At 53.2% G+C, this 21745-nt stretch overlaps 3 protein-coding genes across 3 annotated transcripts; 1 reads left to right on the top strand and 2 right to left on the bottom strand.

Annotated features, from left to right (window-relative positions):
* Window positions 1-12053: 12053 nt before the first annotated feature.
* Window positions 12054-16318, bottom strand: LOC140906239 (uncharacterized). The gene is made up of 2 exons (XM_073329813.2): window positions 13668-16318; window positions 12054-13079 (listed from the first exon to the last, which is right to left on the bottom strand). The coding sequence occupies exons 1-2, from the start codon at window positions 14248-14250 to the stop codon at window positions 12628-12630; spliced, it is 1035 nt and encodes a 344-aa protein (XP_073185914.1). The 5' UTR covers window positions 14251-16318; the 3' UTR covers window positions 12054-12627.
* Window positions 16319-16417: 99 nt separating this feature from the next.
* On the bottom strand, window positions 16418-18143 carry LOC144930186 (metallothionein-like). Its single transcript, XM_078851382.1, has 3 exons — window positions 17810-18143; window positions 17438-17503; window positions 16418-16660 (listed from the first exon to the last, which is right to left on the bottom strand). The coding sequence occupies exons 1-3, from the start codon at window positions 17838-17840 to the stop codon at window positions 16566-16568; spliced, it is 192 nt and encodes a 63-aa protein (XP_078707508.1). The 5' UTR covers window positions 17841-18143; the 3' UTR covers window positions 16418-16565.
* Window positions 18144-19441: 1298 nt separating this feature from the next.
* On the top strand, window positions 19442-21169 carry LOC140907955 (metallothionein). Its single transcript, XM_078851381.1, has 3 exons — window positions 19442-19774; window positions 20081-20146; window positions 20923-21169. Exons 1-3 carry the CDS (start codon window positions 19744-19746, stop codon window positions 21015-21017), a joined length of 192 nt encoding a protein of 63 aa, XP_078707507.1. The 5' UTR covers window positions 19442-19743; the 3' UTR covers window positions 21018-21169.
* Window positions 21170-21745: the final 576 nt, after the last annotated feature.

Here is a 21745-nt window from a genome sequence, read left to right as displayed (position 1 = left end):
AGCTCTAGGGTTCCCACAGGTGCTGGGAATAGGGGTGCTTGGGGGGCTGCCACACCCCCTGGCTTGAAGTGGTTTCAATCCTATACAGGGTTTATAGGGCATTCGATGGCTCTCAGCCCCCCTGATTTCGTGCTGGCCGAAGCTGTGTCTGCGGTAGGAAATGGGCCCCTTTGGGATCCCCTCACCTGGCCTGCCTACGGGCTGTAACACAGCCCAGAATCTCCACAGGACTGTGCTCTGTGGGCCGGTGTCACCCTGGCCCGAGCCCTGCACCCTGCAAGCTGGGGGTGCCAGGAGGAGAATAGCGTGGCCACACACATTTAGGGCCCCTGTACGCCACATGGTGGTAACGATGGGAAAATGCCAGTGGCAGCAGGGATCAGGGGTTTTCACCATCGTGTCGTCTCTCGCTCCAGCAGGGTGACGTGGAGGGTGGTGAAAACACCAGGGTCCCGTTTGCAGTACAACTCCCAGTGGTGCCTCTCTGGCGGTGAATTATGGCTACCAGGCCTGCTCGTGTGCAATCAAGTGCCCTCCCCCTTCACTGTGGCACTATGAGGAAAAGGCCGCAAAACCACAGATGCTTCTTTGGCCACCGACCCAATTGGTTGAAACCCATCAGCCATTAACTCAGAAGCAAATCCACACATTTCCTGTCACGCATTTACCCCAGTTCTCAGAAATTGCAAAAAGAACTATCCAAGGTGCTATCCACTGCTTTCCCTTCATCCACAGAGCCAGTTATCTTGTCATAGAAGGCAATTAGATTAGTCAGGCATGACTTGCCCTTGGTGAATCCATGCTGACTGTTCCTGATCACTTTCCTCTCCTCTAAGTGCTTTAGAATTGATTCCTTGAGGACCTGCTCCATGATTTTTCCGGGGACTGAGGTGAGGCTGACTGGCCTGTAGTTCCCAGGATCCTCCTTCTTCCCTTTTTTAAAGATTGGCACTACATTAGCCTTTTTCCAGTCATCCGGGACTTCCCCCATTCGCTACGAGTTTTCAGAGATAATGGCCAATGGCTCTGCAATCACAGCCGCCAATTCCTTTAGCATTCTTGGATGCAACTCATCCGGCCCCATGGACTTGTGCACGTCCAGCTTTTCTAAATAGTCCCTAACCACCTCTTTCTCCACAGAGGGCTGGCCACCTACTCCCAATGCTGTGTTGCCCAGGCAGCAGTCCGAGAGCTGACCTTGTTCATGAAGACAGAGGCGAAGAAAGCATTGAGTACATTAGCTTTTTCCACATCCTCTGTCACTAGGTTGCCTCCCTCATTCAGTAAGGGGCCCACACTTTCCTTGACTTTCTTCTTGTTGCCAACATACTTGAAGAAACCCTTCTTGTTACTCTTAACATCTCTCGCTAGCTGCAACTCTAGGTGTGATTTAGCCTTCCTGATTTCATTCCTACATGCCCGAGCAATATTTTTATACTCATCCCTGGTCATTTGTCCAGTCTTCCACTTCTTGTAAGCCTCTTTTTTGTGTTTAAGATCAGCAAGGATTTCACTGTTAAGCCAAGCTGGTTGCCTGCCATATTTACTATTCTTTCTACACATCGGGATGGTTTGTCCCTGTAACCAAAGTAAGAATTCTTTAAAATGCAGCCAGCTCTCCTGGACTCCTTTCCCCCTCATGTTATTCTCCCAGGGGATCCTGCCCATCAGTTCCCGGAGGGAGTCAAAATCTGGTTTTCTGAAGTCCAGGGTCTGTATTCTGCTGCTCTCCTTTCTTCCCTGTGTCAGGATCCTGAACTCGACCATCTCATGGTCACTGCCTCCCACCTTCCCATCCGCTTTTGCTTCCCCCACTAATTCTTCCCGGTTTGTGAGCAGCAGGCCAAGAAGAGCTCTGCCCCTAGTTGGTTCCTCCAGCACTTGCACCAGGAAATTGTCCCCTACACTTTCCAAAAACTTCCTGGATTGTCTGTGCACCGCTGTATTGCTCTCCCAGCAGATATCAGGGTGACTGAAGTCTCCCATGAGAACCAGGGCGTGCGACCTAGTAGCTTCCGCAAGCTGCCGGAAGAAAGCCTCGTCCACCTCATCCCCCTGGTCCAGTGGTCTATAGCAGACTCCCACCACGACATCACCCATGTCGCTCACGCTTCTAAACTTAATCCAGAGACACTCAGGTTTTTCTGCAGTTTCATAGCGGAGCTCTGAGCAGTCATACTGCTCCCTTACATACAGGGCTACTCCCCCACCTTTTCTGCCCTGCCTGTCCTTCCTGAACAGTTTATACCCATCCATGACAGTACTCCAGTCATGTGAGTTATCCCACCAAGTCTCTGTCATTCCAATCACATCATAATTCCCTGACTTTGCCAGGACCTCCAGTTCTCCCTGCTTGTTTCCCAGGCTTTGTGCATTTGTATATAGGCACTTGAGATAACCTACTGATTGCCCCTCATTCTCAGTATGAGGTAGGAGCCCTCCCCTCACAGACGTTCCTGCCTGTGCTTCCTCCCAGTATCCCACTTCCCCACCTACCTCAGAGCTTTGGTCTCCCTCCCCCGGCGAACCTAGTTTAAAGCCCTCCTCACTAGGTTAGCCAGCCTGCTCGCGAAGATGCTCTTCCCTCTCTTCGTTAGGTGGAGCCCGTCTCTGCCTAGCACTCCTCCTTCATGGAACACCATCCCATGGACCATCCCATGGTCAAAGAATCCAAAGCCTTCTCTCCGACACCACCTGCGTAGCCATTCGTTGACTTCCACGATTCGACGGTCCCTGCCCCGGCCTTTTCCTTCCATGGGGAGGATGAACGAGAACACCACTTGTGCCTCAAACTCCTTTATCCTTCTTCCCAGAGCCACGTAGTCCGCAGTGATCCGCTCAAGGTCATTCTTGGCAGTATCACTGGTGCCCACGTGGAGAAGCAGGAAGGGGTAGCGATCCGAGGGCTTGATGAGTCTCGGCAGTCTCTCCGTCACATCGTGAATCTTAGCCCCTGGCAAGCAGCAGACTTCTCGGTTTTCCCGGTCGGGGCGGCAGATAGATGACTCAGTCCCTCTGAGGAGAGAGTTCCCGACCACCACCACCCGCCTCCTTCTCTTGGGAGTGGCAGTCGTGGAACCCCCAACCTTAGGCAAGGGCATCTCATGCCTTCCAATCGGTGGAGTCTCCTTCTGCTCCCTTCCCCCAGACGTATCATCTGGGCCACTCCCGGCAATGGTACCTGTTGAGAGAACATCTGAAGCTGGAGGTTCAGCTGACTCCAACTGCTTGAGACCTTTTTAAACCCTCCCCTGTTAGGAGGGGAGGGGGGTGAGTGAGAGAGAGAGAGAGGAAAAAAAAAGAAAGAAGCAAGCTGGGAAGCTGCCAGCAGGCTGGGTGCAGCAAGACTCTGAACCTTTCCAGGAAGGGAGGCTGCATCCCCTCCCCGAGGGGAGAGGAAAACAGGCCCAAGGGACTGACTGTGGAAAGGTATAGCCAGACCGTGTGCCACCTGGACGGACTGCCTTTCCCAAACCTGTGTCTCCAAGGCTAAAAAGAACTGGGCCTGCTGAGGAGAACCAGATACTTGGCCACAAAGATTATGAGCAAACCAGGGGATCTTTTACATGCCAGCAGCCGGGGTATTTATGTTCACTCTGTTTGCATCCTTCAGGACTTTCTCTGCATTCAGAAACATTGGGTGGCGAGCAGCACTCGTTTCCTCCCAATCTGTCATTCCAAGACTGTCTCCACATCCACAGGTATACAGTTTTCCTACAGGGAAATGAATCCGACATTTTAGCCAGGAACAGAGTGTAAGAGTGGGCATAGGGCAGGGAGGGGAGGATTGGACGTAGAGTCCGCGTTACATTCCCCCTGTTGTAAATGAGCTTGGGATTGATCTCAGTGGAATAAGACTGGACTGTGGTATCTTTACCCACATGGAGTTGTGCCCTACTCCACAAACACTTACAGAGTAAGATGCTGTTTGACTCTCTGAGAGCACGTGTGAAGCACTTGTTATGGACCCCTACCCAGAAAAACACTGAAGCACATTTAACTTTGAGAACAAGAGTAATCCCATTGATTTTAAGAGTTGATCGTTCATAATACAGTAGGATCAGGACCCTGTGGCGCTAGGCGCTGTACATCCACATATAAGAGACAATCCCTGTCTGTTAGAGACCAGACAGAGAAAGGGTGGGAGGGAAAACAGGCCCAGAGGGGTGAAGTGACTTATCCAAGGATGTACAGTAGGTTATGGCAGAGCGAGGAATAGCACCTGTTTTTCCTGACCTTTAGTCCACAGGGGGGGGCCCCCCATCACTGAGGCCACGCCTACAAGGTATGTGCTCAGCACACGTCTCAGAGCTTTGCTGGACCAGTTCACTGGTCTCACGTGGCCTTGTTTGGAAGTTGTAATTAATATACCCCACGATTCCTTTTTGCAAATTCCTGTGCTGAGCAAAAGAAGAACTGATCCACATAATACGCTTGTATCCGGAAATATGATTCACCCTAGGTCATGCATCCAAAGGATCTGTACTACGCCCCAGCATTTAAATAATCCTTTAGAGGAACCCCTTCTGTGTGCCAGCCCCCTAAGGGGCCTCGCTCTCCCTTAAGGGGAGGCTGTGTGGTCTCAATGCCTCCGAGATCGAGCGGGCTCCCACACTCCTGTTTCACACCGTGAGCTCTGCCCAGTGAGCCCAACTGAGAGAGACTCCCGGACAGAGACTTTGACTCTCTTCGGGGACCAATGCACCTCGGCAAGTATTGGGAGAGCCCTGCATAGATATGAAATGGGTGTCCACATCCGATCCGCAAACATGGTCCACGGATATAGAGCATATCGCCACAGATCTGCAGGGCTCTAAGTATCGGCAGTGACACCCGGCAGCTTTTTCAAAACAGAGCAAGGTTTATTAGGCAACTGGAACATAGTCCATGCTCGCCAAGCCAGCATAATCAGCCAGCCAAGATGCTATGGAATCCATTTCTGGCCCTGCCTCTCTGTGTCAGTCCCAGGTGAGAGTCCATCGTCGAAGTCCTGCAGACCCACGCTGAGCTCTCCTGTTCTGCTTGCCGGAGATTCCTGGGGATAGGTGTCAGTGGCTCAGTCCTTGGGGCTTCCATTGTCTTTGTGGACTCTCCATTGACGAGGGTTGGGTGCAGCCAGCCCTTTAATCACCCATTCGTTCAACCCCAGTGACCCAACACTTCATCTCTCCTGCCGTGCCCCAAGAGCAGATTTAACATTTCGGCAATGGGTAACAATGCAAAGTACAGAGGGAAACTGAGGCACCCATAGGAAGCAGAAAAATATTACAGAAAGTTTCTATTTCATCACAGCTTGTCTACAAAGCTCTCTGCAGCTGCATGAGGAGCTTGCGTGTTACAGCAAAGTGAGTGTGACATCATTAAATAACCACATGGGTCATCATCCCAAAGGTGTTTAACAGCCGCATACAGTAGCTTTAAGCAAGGTCAGGTAGTAAGAGTGTCTACAGCAGTGCTCACGGAGTGCATATTTGCTGATGATCATCACTTCGTTCTGCTTGGACTGGAGAGAGGGAAAAAATCCAAGTGTTGGGTTAGTTACCCAAGCAGTGATTGCGATTCACAACACAGAGGACATGAAAAAAGAGACCCAGTACCAGGGATTAATTACATCACTCCCAAACCGTTTCAAGGAGATTAACAGGAAATCAGACCCTTTCTCCCAAAGTCAGAGTATTGAGCCACCCCATAATGGGAAAGACTAACGGAGAAAACTCGCTCTGTGGGAATTGCCATCAGAAGTCCAAAGGGCTTAGCCTAAATGCCAGACGTCAGACAAGAAGGGAACGAAGAGAAAGGGTTGAAAAGAATCTTAACTCCTGGAGGTGGAAGTTCCAATTTTCCAGGAGCAAATCACCATAACTCCCAAACATGCTCGTGTAACACAATGGGTGTAGGTTCCACCAGTTAGGACACACATGTATTAGGGATATCGACCGTTGGGCTTCAGGGAGTAAGGCAGACACGGCCTGCCTGGGATTATTCAGAGTTAGTGTTTAATGGTTCCAGTCAGGACCCTGTGTGTCCTGTGTGGTGCAAGGTGTCACGAACTACATCTGTATTCCTCACTCGTGGTCCAGCAAGGGCACCGTCTCCTCAGCTTTCACCTCCTTGTGTCTCTCTCCCTTCTGATCAGGGTTTTTCCAGGCACAGTCCACTGCCTATCCTGTGAATGCCCGAGCAAGTCAGATGGCCGACACAGGCTACTCTGCTTTGCCTCCAGAGGCTATGCACCGTGTAATTGCCTATAGTTATAAGTTACCACACAGCTCTTTCTAAGCAAGCACATTTATTCTTAAGGTGAAAGCATGACAGAGAAAAGACTTTAAAACAATAAAAGAACCTCCATGCATGCCAATAAGCTGACCAGAAATCACCCCCAACTTCAGCTCGGGCTCTGGGAAGAGTCAGTGCTTCAAACTCCACCATAGGGGGAGGAGGGGGGGGTTATGGTTACAAGTTCATAACAGCTGTTAGCTCAGAACAAGAGCCCCCATGAATAGGTCAAGTCCTTCGAATCCATCTCAGGAAGGATTGGGGCCTCCCTTGGTCAGACGGTCCTGTCCAGTTGCTGGATCAGAAAGAAGGCCCCAAGTCAGTTTAAATGCAGATTATTTGTCCAAAAACCCTTTGTTTGTCTGTTGGTCTCCAGGGACTCCAGTGTGAACCAGTATACGTAAGCCTGTCCAGGTGGGGGTACCTCTTGGGAGGTGAATTTGCCCCATCAGTCCCCACTGTTCTGAGCTCCTGGGGGGCTGTGGTCCCTCTCCCCCAGGGAATTAAACACAGACCCTGGCACACAATGAAACATAAACTCAGGGGTGAAAGTAAGTTGAGTGACTTACTGGTACGCTGGGGCCAGCTCTGGCCCCTGGAAGGGGTGGGGCCTAGGGCAGAAGGGGCGGGGCTGAGGGGAGTCAGAGCCAGCCCACCCTGTAAGGTAAGTGCCCCTCCCTCCTTCTTCCCCTCCCCCATCCTCTACTGGGGTAGAGGGCTCCCCTGCTTTTATTGCCCTGGTCCTTTAATTAGCTGCCAGAGCCACCCGGGAGAAGCGGTGGGCTCCAGCGGCTATTTAAAGGACCGGGGTGGCAGAGGCAGCTGGAGCCCCCGCTTGGAAGCTAGAGAGAACGACAGTATCTGATTGTGTCCAGGAACCTCACAAAGAATCCCTTTTATAGTCATCACGACTGAATCCTGCTCCTTCCCTACTGTGAGAAACACTCAAAGGAAGATGCCACTTCACTCGGCTGGACTACAGGAGCCTGTTGGCTTGTTGGCTGGATACCAACTAAGGGCGGAGCAACTGAGCTCTCAGGTGTATCTAATGAGAACGACCTGGGGCTGGAAGACATCCCTGCAAATACCAAAACTCAGGAGCCACCGAGGCTGGAACAGGAAAGCTTGGCGTGGCCGGGGATAAATAAGACGAATCAGAGAAAGGTTCTCCGGAGACTGAATGAGACTGAGTATGGTGGAGGAGTGGCACATGGTACGGACTGAGTGCTTTTCGCGCTGACCTACAAAGAGGTGTTCACGGAGTCCCGCACAGGACACTGCTGACATGGGCACAGGACGACCAGGCATCATGCGATGAGGGGGGGAGATGAGCACTGGGTTACAGCTCTGCAATTACAGAGTAAATGGCTCCTGCTCAGTTGCACAACTCCATCCCACTTCCCAGTTGTGAGTCGGGTGGGAGGGGGTAAGGTCACATGTACGGGGTGTGCTGGAGTTCTCCTTCTTCCATCCGTGGGTGGAGCTGCGTCCGCCCATGAAAAGCATTCACATACGGCAGAACAGCACAAGAAGTAGGAAGTTTTGACTGGGGAATGTGGGAGAAATACAACTTAAGAACATCAGAACGGCCAGACTGGGTCAGACCAAAGGTCCATCTAGCCCAGGATCCTGTCTGCCAACGGTGGCCAGTGCCAGGTGCCCCAGAGGGAGTGAACAGAACAGGGAATCATCAAGTGATCCATCCCCTGTCACCCAATCCCAGCTTCTGCCAAACAGAGGCCAGGGACACCATCCCTGCCCATCCTGCCTAATAGCCATTGATGGACCTCTCCCTCGTGAACTTACCTAGTTCTTTTTTGAACCCTGTTATAGTCTGGGTCTCCACAACATCCTCTGGCAAGGAGTTCCACAGGTTGACTGCGTGTCGTATGAAGAAATACTTCCTTTGGTTCGTTTTAAACCTGCTGCCTATACAAGATCATTGGGACCCCATTATGGCTCAAATAGCTCAGCTCTATATCACTGCTTGTGGTAGATGACCGTGGTGAGGGAGCATGGTAGCAGGTACTCAGAATGGATGGAGGTATACACACTTGCCTCTGCCCGGTAGATATTATACTCGGAACATAATCCCACTTTATCACAATTACTGCTTTGCATAGGGCCTGATCCTTCCAGTGCTTTCAGCTCGCCACTGATGCAAGCCGGACTTCAGAATGCCGAGCAGCCTCCAGATTGTCTCTGGGCTGGTGTGGCGAAGTCCCACTGGGACTAGTCTACCTGGAAAGTAAAGCAAGCAAGAGGGAAAAGATAATACAGTGATTCTTTCGGCCTCTCCGGGTGGGGCCCACCCGGTCAATAGGTCAAGTCCTTCGAATCCGTCTCAGGAAGGATTGGGGCCTCCCTTGGTCAGACGGTCCTGGCCAGTTGGTGGATCAGAAAGAAGGCCCCAAGTCAGTTTAAATTCAGATTATTTGTCCAAAAGCCCTTTGTTTGTCTGTTGGTCTCTAGGGACTCCAGTGTGGGCCTAGGGCGGAAGGGGCGGGGCTGAAGAGGGTCAGAGCCACCCCCAGCCCACCCTGTAAGGTAAGTGCCCCCCCTCCTTCTCCTCCTACCCCTCTCCCCCCAGGGTAGCAGCAGCAGCACCAGGCTCCGGGGGCTATTTAAAGGCCCGGGGCTCCCCTGCTTCTACTGCCCTGGTCCTTTAATTAGCTGTCGGAGCCCAGGAGAAGCGGTGGGCTCCAGCGGCTATTTAAAGGACCGGGGCGGCAGAGGCAGCTGGAGCCCCCGCTAGCCCAGGGCTCCGGCGGCTATTTAAAGGGCCTGGGTGGTAGAAGCAGGGGAGCCCTGGGCCCTTTAAACAGCCGCTGGAGCCCTGCAGCCGCTCCCCAGGGCTCCAGCACCAGGGCTCTGGAGGCAATTTAAAGGGCCTGGGGCTCCAGACACTGTCAAAGTGCCCGGATGGGGGGTGTTGCCATTTTGGGGCACCAATCCTGCAACACCTCGGGCTAACGTTCGAGGGTGCTGAGTATCCCCAGCTCCCACTGACTGATATTCAGCCCCAACGTTCCTCTTCTGAATTTCCTCCTCTCGCCCTCTGGGTGTTCCCTGTTTACTGTGCTCAATAATCCCTTTCCTTCCTTGGGGTTTACACCCTTCAGATACCAGCAGCATTTCCTCATGCCCACCCACCCCACTTTAGACTTCCCTTAGCCCAGTTCTATGTATTGAACCACATTTCCAGTCTTTCCTCAGAGACCAGACCCCCTCCAGCCTCTGGATTAATTTTGTTCCTCTTCTCAGAGCTCCCTCCAATTCTTTACTATCTTTTGTTCCGGGGGCTTATGCCTTCACCCACTTACTTCCCTGGTCCTTCTCGCATGAACAGAGAGCAACAATACCCAAAGTCCAAAGGTGCAAACAATTCAATGTTTATTGGGGTGAACTTCCAGCAAGCATGATTCCAGTTTCCTTCCTTTGTGTCCCCCTTCCCAGCTCTGACACCACAGAGCCTTACGCCTGTGCCCCTGTTCCCATTTCCCCCTTCGCAAAACATGATTCCAATTTCCCCACCCCCATTCCCTGTTCCCATTTCTCCCCCACACAGCCACCCACTTCCTGATTAACTGCAGACTATATAGTAAAACTTGAGTTCTGCTTAGCTATACCTTAACCAATCATTTGACTGAAATTTAATTAACCAATCCAAACATATTGTAACATGATTATTTAACCAATTTTCTCCCACATCTTAATTAGTTTACACCCAGCAAAATTAATTATACAGCAGACAGAAACAATCACAGAACCAGACAGAGATGATACAGACAAACAATGGCAAAGTGGGAACTATAATGACAAAACAATAGAGAAGTGAGGATTTCACATTCCAGCTATTGATAAGTGAGTTCTTGCCAGACAGGATGCTATCAAACTAAGTTTCCTTTTACATTTTCTAGGCACTTCCCTTTCTCTGGAGGCGACAGGCACTATCAGGACAGGTTTGTCAGCCCTAACAGCCCAATGGCACCTTATTTCAATGTGACTAGTTTGCAATGTGAGGAGGTGACCGGTCGCTTCCCAGCTCATGGCTGCCTTTGCTGCTTAGCCAAAGATATTAGCCTAAGCACTGGGCCTCAGACTGTCACAGTAGGAGAAGGACCTTACACTGACTGACAGTGATTTTGATTCTTTCTTTTATACCTCTAACTAACCAAGTGATAAGAACACACCTACATTCTTAGAGTATGGGCCTTTACAGACAGGCCTGAATATCTCTATCCTAACATCTTTCCAGTAATGAGGGGCTCTGGCCTGAACACAATATTCCACATACTGTGAGGTCGGGAGCTATCTTCTCCCTGTCCGGTGACACACAGCCCAGTATTGCATTCGTGCCTTCCTGCACTGCCAGCTCATGTCTAGCATACTCACCCGGAGGGAGCACCTGGGAGGCTGGAATCTTGAAAGAGCCCGAGGGCTGATAATGTTAGCTAGAAGCTAGCAGCATGTTAGCCAGAAGCTCGCCTTTGAGAGGAAGGATGGTGCAGTGGTTAAGGGGGCCACTTGGGAGATCTAGGTCTAGTTTTCTGCTCTTCCCACAGATTTCCTTGGGCTTGGTCTGAACTACAGTTAGGTGGACGTAAGGCATCTTGCGTCAACCTAACTCTATCCGTGTCTCCACTACAGCGTTGTTCCCGCTGATGTCCGTCGCCCACTACACTGACCTAATAACGCCCCTCCGCGAGAGGCGTAGTGCTTAGGTCGCTGTCATTAGGGTGACGCAACGTCTGTGTGGACGCTGCCTTACTTACATCGCCTCTTGGCTGTCAGCCCTGCACGGGGCTCTCAGTGGGAGCCCAGCCCAGCGCCCCAGGGCTCACAGCCTGACCCACACATCCCTGGGCCGGGGGCTCCAGTGTCCCACAATGCCCCACACAGCTAAGTTGGTGGAAGTGCTCCTGGGGAGGACATGTACCACTGACAGGGGGACATAGTGTGGACATGAATCACCACAGTAATTACTGTGGTGGCTGTACATGGGCCTAACTTAGGGTATGTCTACACTACGGAATAAGGTTGAATTTATAGAAGTCGGTTTTTTAGAAATCGGTTTTATATATTCGAGTGTGTGTGTCCCCACAGAAAATGCTCTAAGTGCATTAAGTGCATTAACTCGGCGGAGCGCTTCCACAGTACCGAGGCTAGAGTCGACTTCCGGAGCGTTGCACTGTGGGTAGCTATCCCACAGTTCCCGCAGTCTCCGCTGCCCATTGGAATTCTGGGTTGAGATCCCAATGCCTGATGGGGCTAAAACATTGTCGCGGTTGGTTCTGGGTACATATCGTCAGGCCCCCGTTCCCTCCCTCCCTCCATGAAAGCAAGGGCAGACAATCGTTTCGCGCCTTTTTTCCTGAGTTACCTGTGCAGACGCCATACCACGGCAAGCATGGAGCCCGCTCAGGTAACCATCACCCTATGTCTCCTGGGTGCTGGCAGACGCGGTATGGCTTTGCTGCACAGTAGCAGCAACCCATTGCCTTCTGGCAGCAGACGGTGCAATACGATTGGTAGTCGTCCTCGTCGTGTCCGAGGTGCTCCTGGCCACGTCGGCTGGGAGCGCCTGGGCAGACATGGGCGCAGGGACTAAATTTGGAGTGACTTGACCAGGTCATTCTCTTTAGTCCTGCAGTCAGTCCTATTGAACCGTCTTATGGTGAGCGGGCAGGCGATACGGACTGCTAGCAGTCGTACTGTACCATCTTCTGCCAGGCAGGCAAGAGATGAGGATTGCTAGTAGTCGTATTGTACCATCTTCTGCCAGGCAGGCAAGAGATGAGGATGGCTAGCAGTCGTACTGTACCATCTTCTGCCGAGCAGCCATGAGATGTGGATGGCATGCAGTCCTTCTGCACCGTCTGCTGCCAGCCAAAGATGTAAAAGATAGATGGAGTGGGTCAAAACAAGAAATAGACCAGATTTGTTTTGTACTCATTTGCCTCCTCCCCTGTCTAAGGGACTCATTCCTCTAGGTCACACTGCAGTCACTCACAGAGAAGGTGCAGCGAGGTAAATCTAGCCATGTATCAATCAGAGGCCAGGCTAACCTCCTTGTTCCAATAAGAACGATAACTTAGGTGCACCATTTCTTATTGGAACCCTCCGTGAAGTCCTGCCTGAAATACTCCTTGATGTAAAGACACCCACTTTGTTGATTTTAGCTCCCTGAAGCCAACCCTGTAAGCCGTGTCGTCAGTCGCCCCCCCCTCCGTCAGAGCAACGGCAGACAATCGTTCTGCGCCTTTTTTCTGTGCGGACGCCATACCAAGGCAAGCATGGAGGCCGCTCAGCTCACTTTGGCAATTAGGAGCACATTAAACACCACACGCATTATCCAGCAGTATATGCAGCACCAGAAACTGGAATCCAGGCTATGGAACTTGGGGAGGAGGGCGGTTGGTTACAGAGGGGCTGCAGTGGCAGTCTGTGCTCCAGCTGCCTTTGCTGCAGCTCAACCATACACTGGAGCATACTGGTTTGGTCCTCCAGCAGCCTCAGCATTGAATCCTGCCTCCTCTCATCACGCTGCCACCACATTTGAGCTTCAGCCCTGTCTTCAGCCCGCCACTTACTCTCTTCAGCCCGCCACCTCTCCTCCCGGTCATTTTGTGCTTTCCTGCACTCTGACATTATTTGCCTCCACGCATTCGTCTGTGCTCTGTCAGTGTGGGAGGACAGCATGAGCTCGGAGAACATTTCATCGCGAGTGCGTTTTTTTTTCTTTCTAAGCTTCACTAGCCTCTGGGAAGGAGAAGATCCTGTGATCATTGGAACACATGCAGCTGGTGGAGAAAAAAAAAGGGACAGCGGTATTTAAAAAGACACATTTTATAAAACAGTCGCTACACTCTTTCAGGGTAAACCTTGCAGTTAACATTACATACATAGCACATGTGCTTTCGTTACAAGGTCGCATTTTGCCTCCTCCCACCGCGTGACTACCCCCTCAACCTTCCCCCCTCCCTGTGGCTAACAGCGGGGAACATTTCTGTTCAGCCACAGGCAAACAGCCCAGCAGGAATGGGCTCCTCTGAGTGTCCCCTGAAGAAAAGCACTCTATTTCAACCAGGTGACCATGAATTATATCTCACTCTCCTGAGGATAACACAGAGAGACAAAGAACGGATGTTGTTTGAATGCCAGCAAACATACACTGCAATGCTTTGTTCTACAATGATTCCCGAGTACGTGTTACTGGCCTGGAGTGGTAAAGTGTCCTACCATGAAGGACGAAATAAGGCTGCCCTCCCCAGAAACCTTTTGCAAAGGCTTTAGGACTACATCTAGGAGAACCGCAAATGCCAGGGCAAAGTAATCCTTTCACATGCTTGCTTTTAAACCATGTATAGTATTTTAAAAGGTATACTCACCAGAGGTCCCTTCTCCGCCTGCTGGGTCCAGGAGGCAGCCTTGGGTGGGTTCGGGGGGTACTGGCTCCAGGTCTAGGGTGAGAAACAGTTCCTGGCTGTCGGGAAAACCGGTTTCTCCGCTTGCTTGCTGTGAGCTATCTACAACCTCCTCCTCATCATCATCTTCTTCGTCCCCAAAACCTGCTTCCGTATTGCCTCCATCTCCATTGAAGGAGTCAAACAACACGGCTGGGGTAGTGGTGGCTGAACCCCCTAAAATGGCATGCAGCTCATCATAGAAGCGGCATGTTTGGGGCTCTGACCCAGAGCGGCTGTTCGCCTCTCTGGTTTTCTGGTAGACTTGCCTCAGCTCCTTCAGTTTCACGCGGCACTGCTTCGGGTCCCTGTTATGGCCTCTGTCCTTCATGCCCTGGGAGATTTTGACAAAGGTTTTGGCATTTCGAAAACTGGAACGGAGTTCTGATAGCACGGATTCCTCTCCCCAAACAGCGATCAGATCTCGTACCTCCGGTTCAGTCCATGCTGGAGCTCTTTTGTGATTCTGGGACTCCATCATGGTCACCTGTGCTGATGAGCTCTGCATGGTCACCTGCAGCTTGCCACGCTGGCCAAACAGGAAATGAGATTCAAAAGTTCGCGGTTCTTTTCCTGTCTACCTGGCCAGTGCATCTGAGTTGAGAGTGCTGTCCAGAGCGGTCATAATGGAGCACTCTGGGATAGCTCCCAGAGGCCAATACCATCGAATTGTGTCCACAGTACCCCAAATTCGAGCCGGCAACGTCGATTTAAGCGCTAATCCACTTGTCAGGGGTGGAGTAAGGAAATCGATTTTAAGAGCCCATTAAGTCGAAATAAAGGGCTTCATTGTGTGGACGGGTGCAGGTTTACATCGATTTAACGCTGCTAAATTCGACCTAAAGTCCTAGTGTAGACCAGGGCTTAGGTTGACTTAATTTCTTTACTGTGGACAAGGCCTTAGTCACTTTTTCTCTCTGGGCCCCAGGTTCCCATCTATACAGTGGGGATAATAGCACAGCCCTGCCCTCACAGGGATGTTGTGAAGATAAACAGACTAGCAATGCCAGAGTTGAGTGTTAGACCTCACTTTGCTTGGCCAGCCAGGCTTTGGAATTGCTGAGCAGCAAGAATTAGGAGATGGATTCTGGCCAGGTGCAATGGGAGGATGTATTAAAATCTAACAGTTTAGAAGGGAGCGTGCAAGCAACAATCAACAATGTGGCTTCCCAAGAGACTCCTAGTGCCCCAGAGGGGGCAAGGAGGCCCCGGCCTCCCTCCACATGTGGAATCCAAAATGACATAGGCCTTCTTTGCTGCAGCATCAAGGCTCAAGCTCTATTTATCTTACGTACTTTTATGGCCCCCATTATTGGAGCATCTGAGCACTGCACACTCTTTAGCTAGCCATTTTCTAAAGTGGTAGATTTTTATCCTTCCTCCTAGTGCACACTCCTCACTAGATTTCTTAATTCCCCAGTCCGCCATCCTGAAATCTCATATCCTTGTGCTGCCCTGCTCCCTCCTCCAATTCCTTGCCGTTGCACATGGTCACTCTTTCTCAGCTAGCTCCCCTCTCGTTCTCAAAGTCATTTCTCCCATGTCGGTAAAAAACCAGCCCTTGGGAACGGCTTTTCCTCTGGCTACGGTAACTACTTGCTGTGTCATTTTATCTTGTGAGTCCCACTGCTGACAAACGGGTACCCGTGCGACCCCCACGGAGCCTGCAAGCCCCAGACAAGCGACCAGGAAGCCAACAAGCCCTGATATGATGATCTAGGGGCCATTAAGCCCTGTTCCTTCCAGCACAGTTAAAGGTGTACAATCTCTAATGAGCCTCGGGTTTTTAATTAGGGAGACTGTAGCTAAGTCAGCTATTTTCCCTTAACCTTTGTATGTCCCTGTCTACCCTTGTGGCTGGTTGTATTTGTGTTGTTGCCTTCTGGGCAGCTTGCCCACGGGGCCTCATGTGAATCGAGTGCCTACAGGACATGCATACAGAGCTACACCTACAGCAACCTCCTCTGGGACATCCTGGCCTAGGGCAGCGAGCTGGAAGGCTAGCCAGACCAGTTACCCCTGCAGAGCTGGGGAGCTTATCTAGACTGTAAAGCATTGCGGCCTGGTTACAGGAAGACAGCCACGGTCCCAGCCTGGGGGGACAGAGGAAGCTGCTGCAGCTACTACCCATGTTATGTAGACACAAGAGATGTTCTGAGCCAGCCCTGTCACTAGCTGGTTATAAATGCATTTGGAAGTGGCAGTGTAGACAGGCCCCAAGTTGATGCAATATATGGGTTAAGAAATCAGGATGAAGGTATGTTACGGCAGTTTAGACTTCACTCCTCCCCTCCATAAACTCTCTGCATTGGACTCACATCTGAATTTGGCACAATGGATTGAGGGTCAGCAGCTTGCAGCACTAGGCCCTGGGTTCTAGACACAGTGATTCCCGGGCTGCTTCCCCTTGCTACCAAGAGGCAAAAACAACGCTGAGCCACCACTAAAGAAATATTGTGTTTGAAAACTTCTCCTTTTGCCTGAAGCTCTGCTGGCAAAAGCAAAGCCAAGCCAGTGCTGCGGCTCGTGCCTGAAGCTTTAGTCTCCGGGCTCTTGTTGATGCTCCCATGAGATGTGCTGCTAACACCCTGTGCAAGAACTAAACTCGGAAGAGGGGATTAGTCGTGCAAGCGGGAAATCACTGAATGGAATGAACAGGCTGAGTCAATCGGGCATTACATGTCTCCAGTCCTGGCCTTTATTTTCATTCAACCCCAAATCGACATTTCCGTGAAAGGTACAAAACAGTCATTGCGACATTACAAACAAAATTAGTTTTGCCTTTCGTACAGAATCTTTACAGGAGACCAGAAAATCGCCATTTTAGGAACAGCAGCTGCATTTCCTGGATGCTGGAGCTTTGCAGACACAGCTCTTGGCACAATTCTTGCATCCGGCTGGGCAACAGGAGCAACAACCTGAAAAGATAAAAATCAAGACACGATTATTGGAGATGCCAGACAACAAAAAATAAAAACAACCCTCCCCCGTCAGAACTGAAGGAAGTTCAACATGGATGAGACAAGGAGCAAAACCATGCCGTGAACTGTACTTTATAAAATATTACAACATCTCAGTTGTACTGTTAATACATATTCCTCACAGAGGCCACATAAAAGTCAAGACTGGACAGTCCTGAGTCCTTTCCCACCTTAATATAGGTCAGAATCCTTCATCTGACCCAAGGGTTTTCTTAAGAACACTCAGCGTAGGAAAAAGAAACAACTGGCTGGCGTTGGAAAGAACAGAAGAAGTTTTTAGGAATTATTCTTAGGGAAAGGACACCGATTCCACCTTTCAGGCCCACACTTGGAAAGTAAGGATACAGTTTAACAACAGAGGCCCTGCTTCAGCAAAGCACCTGCTTATTGTCCAGCACAGGCTTAAATCCATCCCCAGTCAGCAAAGCACTTGCGGCCTGATCCCAAGATCCCCCCGAAAGGAGAGGCAAGACTCACCTTCCCTTTGAGGGGCTTTGCAGCAGGCCCACAAAGCACAGCCCTAACTCCCCCAGACCACAACTTGAGCAGACGCTTAATGGTTCTGCTACATCGGGGCCAGAAATTCCAGCTTCTGGTCTCCAGTCTCCAGGCTGCTGCAGGGAGCCAGTGACAAACCCTCCTTTGTCGCAGGCTCAGCCAGGCGGGCAACTCGCTTGTGGAGGAAACATTTTGTGGGGGGGGGGGGATACTCACTCTTTTTGCAAGAGGTGCACCTGCAATTTGTGCATTGGCAGGAGTCAGCGCAGGAACACGAGCCACCTGGTGGGCAAAGGGGGGGGGATGAGCATCACGGCTGGACTAAAACCGAGAGGACGATCAGCGGCGAGGGGAGAACTTTGTCCCCAGCATGGCAAAAGAAGCCAGGGCCATCTGAGCCGGGGAGCTCGGTTTGCAGGCTCCCGCCGCAGAGATTTCACAGGGCCGGAGCCGTCCCGGGCGCAGGGATCGTTCCCCTTCCCCGGCAAGGGGGGGGCTGTTTCCCAGCGAGGGGGGAGCAGCCCCCGAAGGCCCCGCAGCAGCTCGGAGCAGGGTCCGGGCGGCTCCGCCGCGGGAGGAGTCACTCACCGGCAGCGCAAGGGCAGTCCTGGGGATCCATCGCTCTCCGGGTCGCTGCGGTCGCTGCTCAGCCAGGCGGAGGGGAGGAGACGAGGCTTGGAGCGGAGCTGCCCGACGCCTCCCATTTATCCCGGCGGAGGCGGGGAAGCGAGCGCAAAACCCCCGCCCCGCCGCCCTGCACACGGGCCCCGAAGCAGCGAGCAGAGCCGGGGGCTGCGGGCGGCTCCTATCGCCGCCCAGAGCCGCGCTGCGTGACTGCACAAGGCCCGGGGCGCCCCGCACAGCGCCGCGCGCAGAGCCCCCCGGAGCGCATTGCGTGGGGCGAGCCCCGCACACAGCAGGGCGCCGTGTGCAAACGTCTCCCCCCCGTCCCCCCCCACCCACACACACACTCACTGCGTTGCCTGGTGCTGTCCCCGCACAGACCCGGGCGCGGAGTGCAAACGCCCGAGTCCCGAGTGCAATACACAGCCCCGGGCGCCGAGTGCAGCCCGCTCTCCCCGAGCGCATTGCAGGGCGCTGTCCCCTGCCGGGCCCCGGCGCGGAGCGCAAAAGCCGCCGCAGTGCGGGACACGGTGCGTTTCCCGCACAGACCCCAGGGCGGTGAGTGCAAGGCCTATGCTTCATATGATGGTTATTTTATTTCCCTCATCGGGACCACAGACCCTCCCCGAGGCGCTGAGAGCAACCCCCGCCCCCCCCGCCCCGAGTGCGGGACACGGTACGATTCCCGCACAGACCCATCCCAGGGCGCTGAGAGCAACCCCCGACCCTCCCCCCGCCCCCAGTGCGGTGCATGGTGCGATTCCCGCACAGACCCACCCCAGGGCGCTCAGAGGAACCCCCGCCCCCGCCCCGAGTGCGGGGCACGGTGCGATTCCCGCATAGACCCCAGGGCGGTGAGTGCAAGGCGTATCCTTAATGTGATGGTTATTTTATTTCCCTCATCGGGACCATGGCACTAGAGGGCCTGGGGGGCAGGCTCTGATCAGGGCCAGCTCTAGGGTTCCCACAGGTGCTGGGAATAGGGGTGCTTGGGGGGCTGCCACACCCCCTGGCTTGAAGTGGTTTCAATCCTATGCAGGGTTTAAAGGGCATTCAGTGTGCAGGGCGGCGGGGCGGGGGTTGCTCTCAGCGTCCTGGGGTGGGTCTGTGCGGGAATCGCACCGTGCCCCGCACTCGGGGCGGGGGGGGGGGCTTCGGGGGGTTGCTCTCACCGCCCTGGGGTGGGTCTGTGCGGGAATCGCACCGTGCCCCGCTCTCGGGGCGGGGGGGGGTCCGGGGGTTGCTCTCAGCGCCCTGGGGTGGGTCTGTGCGGGAATCGCACCCTGTCCCGCACTCGGGGCGGGGGGGGGTTCGGGGGGTTGCTCTCACCGCCCTGGGGTGGGTCTGTGCGGGAAACGCACCGTGTCCCGCACTGCGGCGGCTTTTGCGCTCCGCGCCGGGGCCCGGCAGGGGACAGCGCCCTGCAATGCGCTCGGGGAGAGCGGGCTGCACTGGGCGCCCGGGGCTGTGTATTGCACTCGGGACTCGGGCGTTTGCACTCCGCGCCCGGGTCTGTGCGGGGACAGCACCAGGCAACGCAGTGAGTGTGTGTGTGGGTGGGGGGGGGGACGGGGGAGGGACGTTTGCACACGGCGCCCTGCTGTGTGCGGGGCTCGCCCCACGCAATGCGCTCCGGGGGGCTCTGCGCGCGGCGCTGTGCGGGGCGCCCCGGGCCTTGTGCAGTCACGCAGCGCGGCTCTGGGCGGCGATAGGAGCCGCCCGCAGCCCCCGGCTCTGCTCGCTGCTTCGGGGCCCGTGTGCAGGGCGGCGGGGCGGGGGTTTTGCGCTCGCTCCCCCGCCTCCGCCGGGATAAATGGGAGGCGTCGGGCAGCTCCGCTCCAAGCCTCGTCTCCTCCCCTCCGCCTGGCTGAGCAGCGACCGCAGCGACCCGGAGAGCGATGGATCCCCAGGACTGCCCTTGCGCTGCCGGTGAGTGACTCCTCCCGCGGCGGAGCCGCCCGGACCCTGCTCCGAGCTGCTGCGGGGCCTTCGGGGGCTGCTCCCCCCTCGCTGGGAAACAGCCCCCCCCTTGCCGGGGAAGGGGAACGATCCCTGCGCCCGGGACGGCTCCGGCCCTGTGAAATCTCTGCGGCGGGAGCCTGCAAACCGAGCTCCCCGGCTCAGATGGCCCTGGCTTCTTTTGCCATGCTGGGGACAAAGTTCTCCCCTCGCCGCTGATCGTCCTCTCGGTTTTAGTCCAGCCGTGATGCTCATCCCCCCCCCTTTGCCCACCAGGTGGCTCGTGTTCCTGCGCTGACTCCTGCCAATGCACAAATTGCAGGTGCACCTCTTGCAAAAAGAGTGAGTATCCCCCCCCCCCACAAAATGTTTCCTCCACAAGCGAGTTGCCCGCCTGGCTGAGCCTGCGACGAAGGAGGGTTTGTCACTGGCTCCCTGCAGCAGCCTGGAGACTGGAGACCAGAAGCTGGAATTTCTGGCCCCGATGTAGCAGAACCATTAAGCGTCTGCTCAAGTTGTGGTCTGGGGGAGTTAGGGCTGTGCTTTGTGGGCCTGCTGCAAAGCCCCTCAAAGGGAAGGTGAGTCTTGCCTCTCCTTTCGGGGGGATCTTGGGATCAGGCCGCAAGTGCTTTGCTGACTGGGGATGGATTTAAGCCTATGCTGGACAATAAGCAGGTGCTTTGCTGAAGCAGGGCCTCTGTTGTTAAACTGTATCCTTACTTTCCAAGTGTGGGCCTGAAAGGTGGAATCGGTGTCCTTTCCCTAAGAATAATTCCTAAAAACTTCTTCTGTTCTTTCCAACGCCAGCCAGTTGTTTCTTTTTCCTACGCTGAGTGTTCTTAAGAAAACCCTTGGGTCAGATGAAGGATTCTGACCTATATTAAGGTGGGAAAGGACTCAGGACTGTCCAGTCTTGACTTTTATGTGGCCTCTGTGAGGAATATGTATTAACAGTACAACTGAGATGTTGTAATATTTTATAAAGTACAGTTCACGGCATGGTTTTGCTCCTTGTCTCATCCATGTTGAACTTCCTTCAGTTCTGACGGGGGAGGGTTGTTTTTATTTTTTGTTGTCTGGCATCTCCAATAATCGTGTCTTGATTTTTATCTTTTCAGGTTGTTGCTCCTGTTGCCCAGCCGGATGCAAGAATTGTGCCAAGAGCTGTGTCTGCAAAGCTCCAGCATCCAGGAAATGCAGCTGCTGTTCCTAAAATGGCGATTTTCTGGTCTCCTGTAAAGATTCTGTACGAAAGGCAAAACTAATTTTGTTTGTAATGTCGCAATGACTGTTTTGTACCTTTCACGGAAATGTCGATTTGGGGTTGAATGAAAATAAAGGCCAGGACTGGAGACATGTAATGCCCGATTGACTCAGCCTGTTCATTCCATTCAGTGATTTCCCGCTTGCACGACTAATCCCCTCTTCCGAGTTTAGTTCTTGCACAGGGTGTTAGCAGCACATCTCATGGGAGCATCAACAAGAGCCCGGAGACTAAAGCTTCAGGCACAAGCCGCAGCACTGGCTTGGCTTTGCTTTTGCCAGCAGAGCTTCAGGCAAAAGGAGAAGTTTTCAAACACAATATTTCTTTAGTGGTGGCTCAGCGTTGTTTTTGCCTCTTGGTAGCAAGGGGAAGCAGCCCGGGAATCACTGTGTCTAGAACCCAGGGCCTAGTGCTGCAAGCTGCTGACCCTCAATCCATTGTGCCAAATTCAGATGTGAGTCCAATGCAGAGAGTTTATGGAGGGGAGGAGTGAAGTCTAAACTGCCGTAACATACCTTCATCCTGATTTCTTAACCCATATATTGCATCAACTTGGGGCCTGTCTACACTGCCACTTCCAAATGCATTTATAACCAGCTAGTGACAGGGCTGGCTCAGAACATCTCTTGTGTCTACATAACATGGGTAGTAGCTGCAGCAGCTTCCTCTGTCCCCCC

Source organism: Lepidochelys kempii, chromosome 2 (assembly GCF_965140285.1).
Source record: "Lepidochelys kempii isolate rLepKem1 chromosome 2, rLepKem1.hap1, whole genome shotgun sequence".
Taxonomy (NCBI): Eukaryota; Metazoa; Chordata; order Testudines; family Cheloniidae; genus Lepidochelys; species Lepidochelys kempii.
Note: the sequence above shows the minus strand (reverse complement) of the source record. Positions and strands in the feature narration are given on the sequence as shown.

Bases quoted from the DNA above. Each gene is read 5' to 3' on its own strand.
- LOC144930186 (XM_078851382.1), bottom strand. From the start codon at position 17,840: ATGGATCCCCAGGACTGCCCTTGCGCTGCCG. The intron at 17,504-17,809 runs GTGAGTGACTCC...TTTGCCCACCAG, and splicing joins GGACTGCCCTTGCGCTGCCG to GTGGCTCGTGTTCCTGCGCT. The intron at 16,661-17,437 runs GTGAGTATCCCC...TTATCTTTTCAG, and splicing joins GTGCACCTCTTGCAAAAAGA to GTTGTTGCTCCTGTTGCCCA.
- LOC140906239 (XM_073329813.2), bottom strand. From the start codon at position 14,250: ATGCAGAGCTCATCAGCACAGGTGACCATGATGGAGTCCCAGAATCAC. The intron at 13,080-13,667 runs GTGAGTATACCT...TTTCTCCACCAG, and splicing joins AGGCGGAGAAGGGACCTCTG to CTGCATGTGTTCCAATGATC.
- LOC140907955 (XM_078851381.1), top strand. From the start codon at position 19,744: ATGGATCCCCAGGACTGCCCTTGCGCTGCCG. The intron at 19,775-20,080 runs GTGAGTGACTCC...TTTGCCCACCAG, and splicing joins GGACTGCCCTTGCGCTGCCG to GTGGCTCGTGTTCCTGCGCT. The intron at 20,147-20,922 runs GTGAGTATCCCC...TTATCTTTTCAG, and splicing joins GTGCACCTCTTGCAAAAAGA to GTTGTTGCTCCTGTTGCCCA.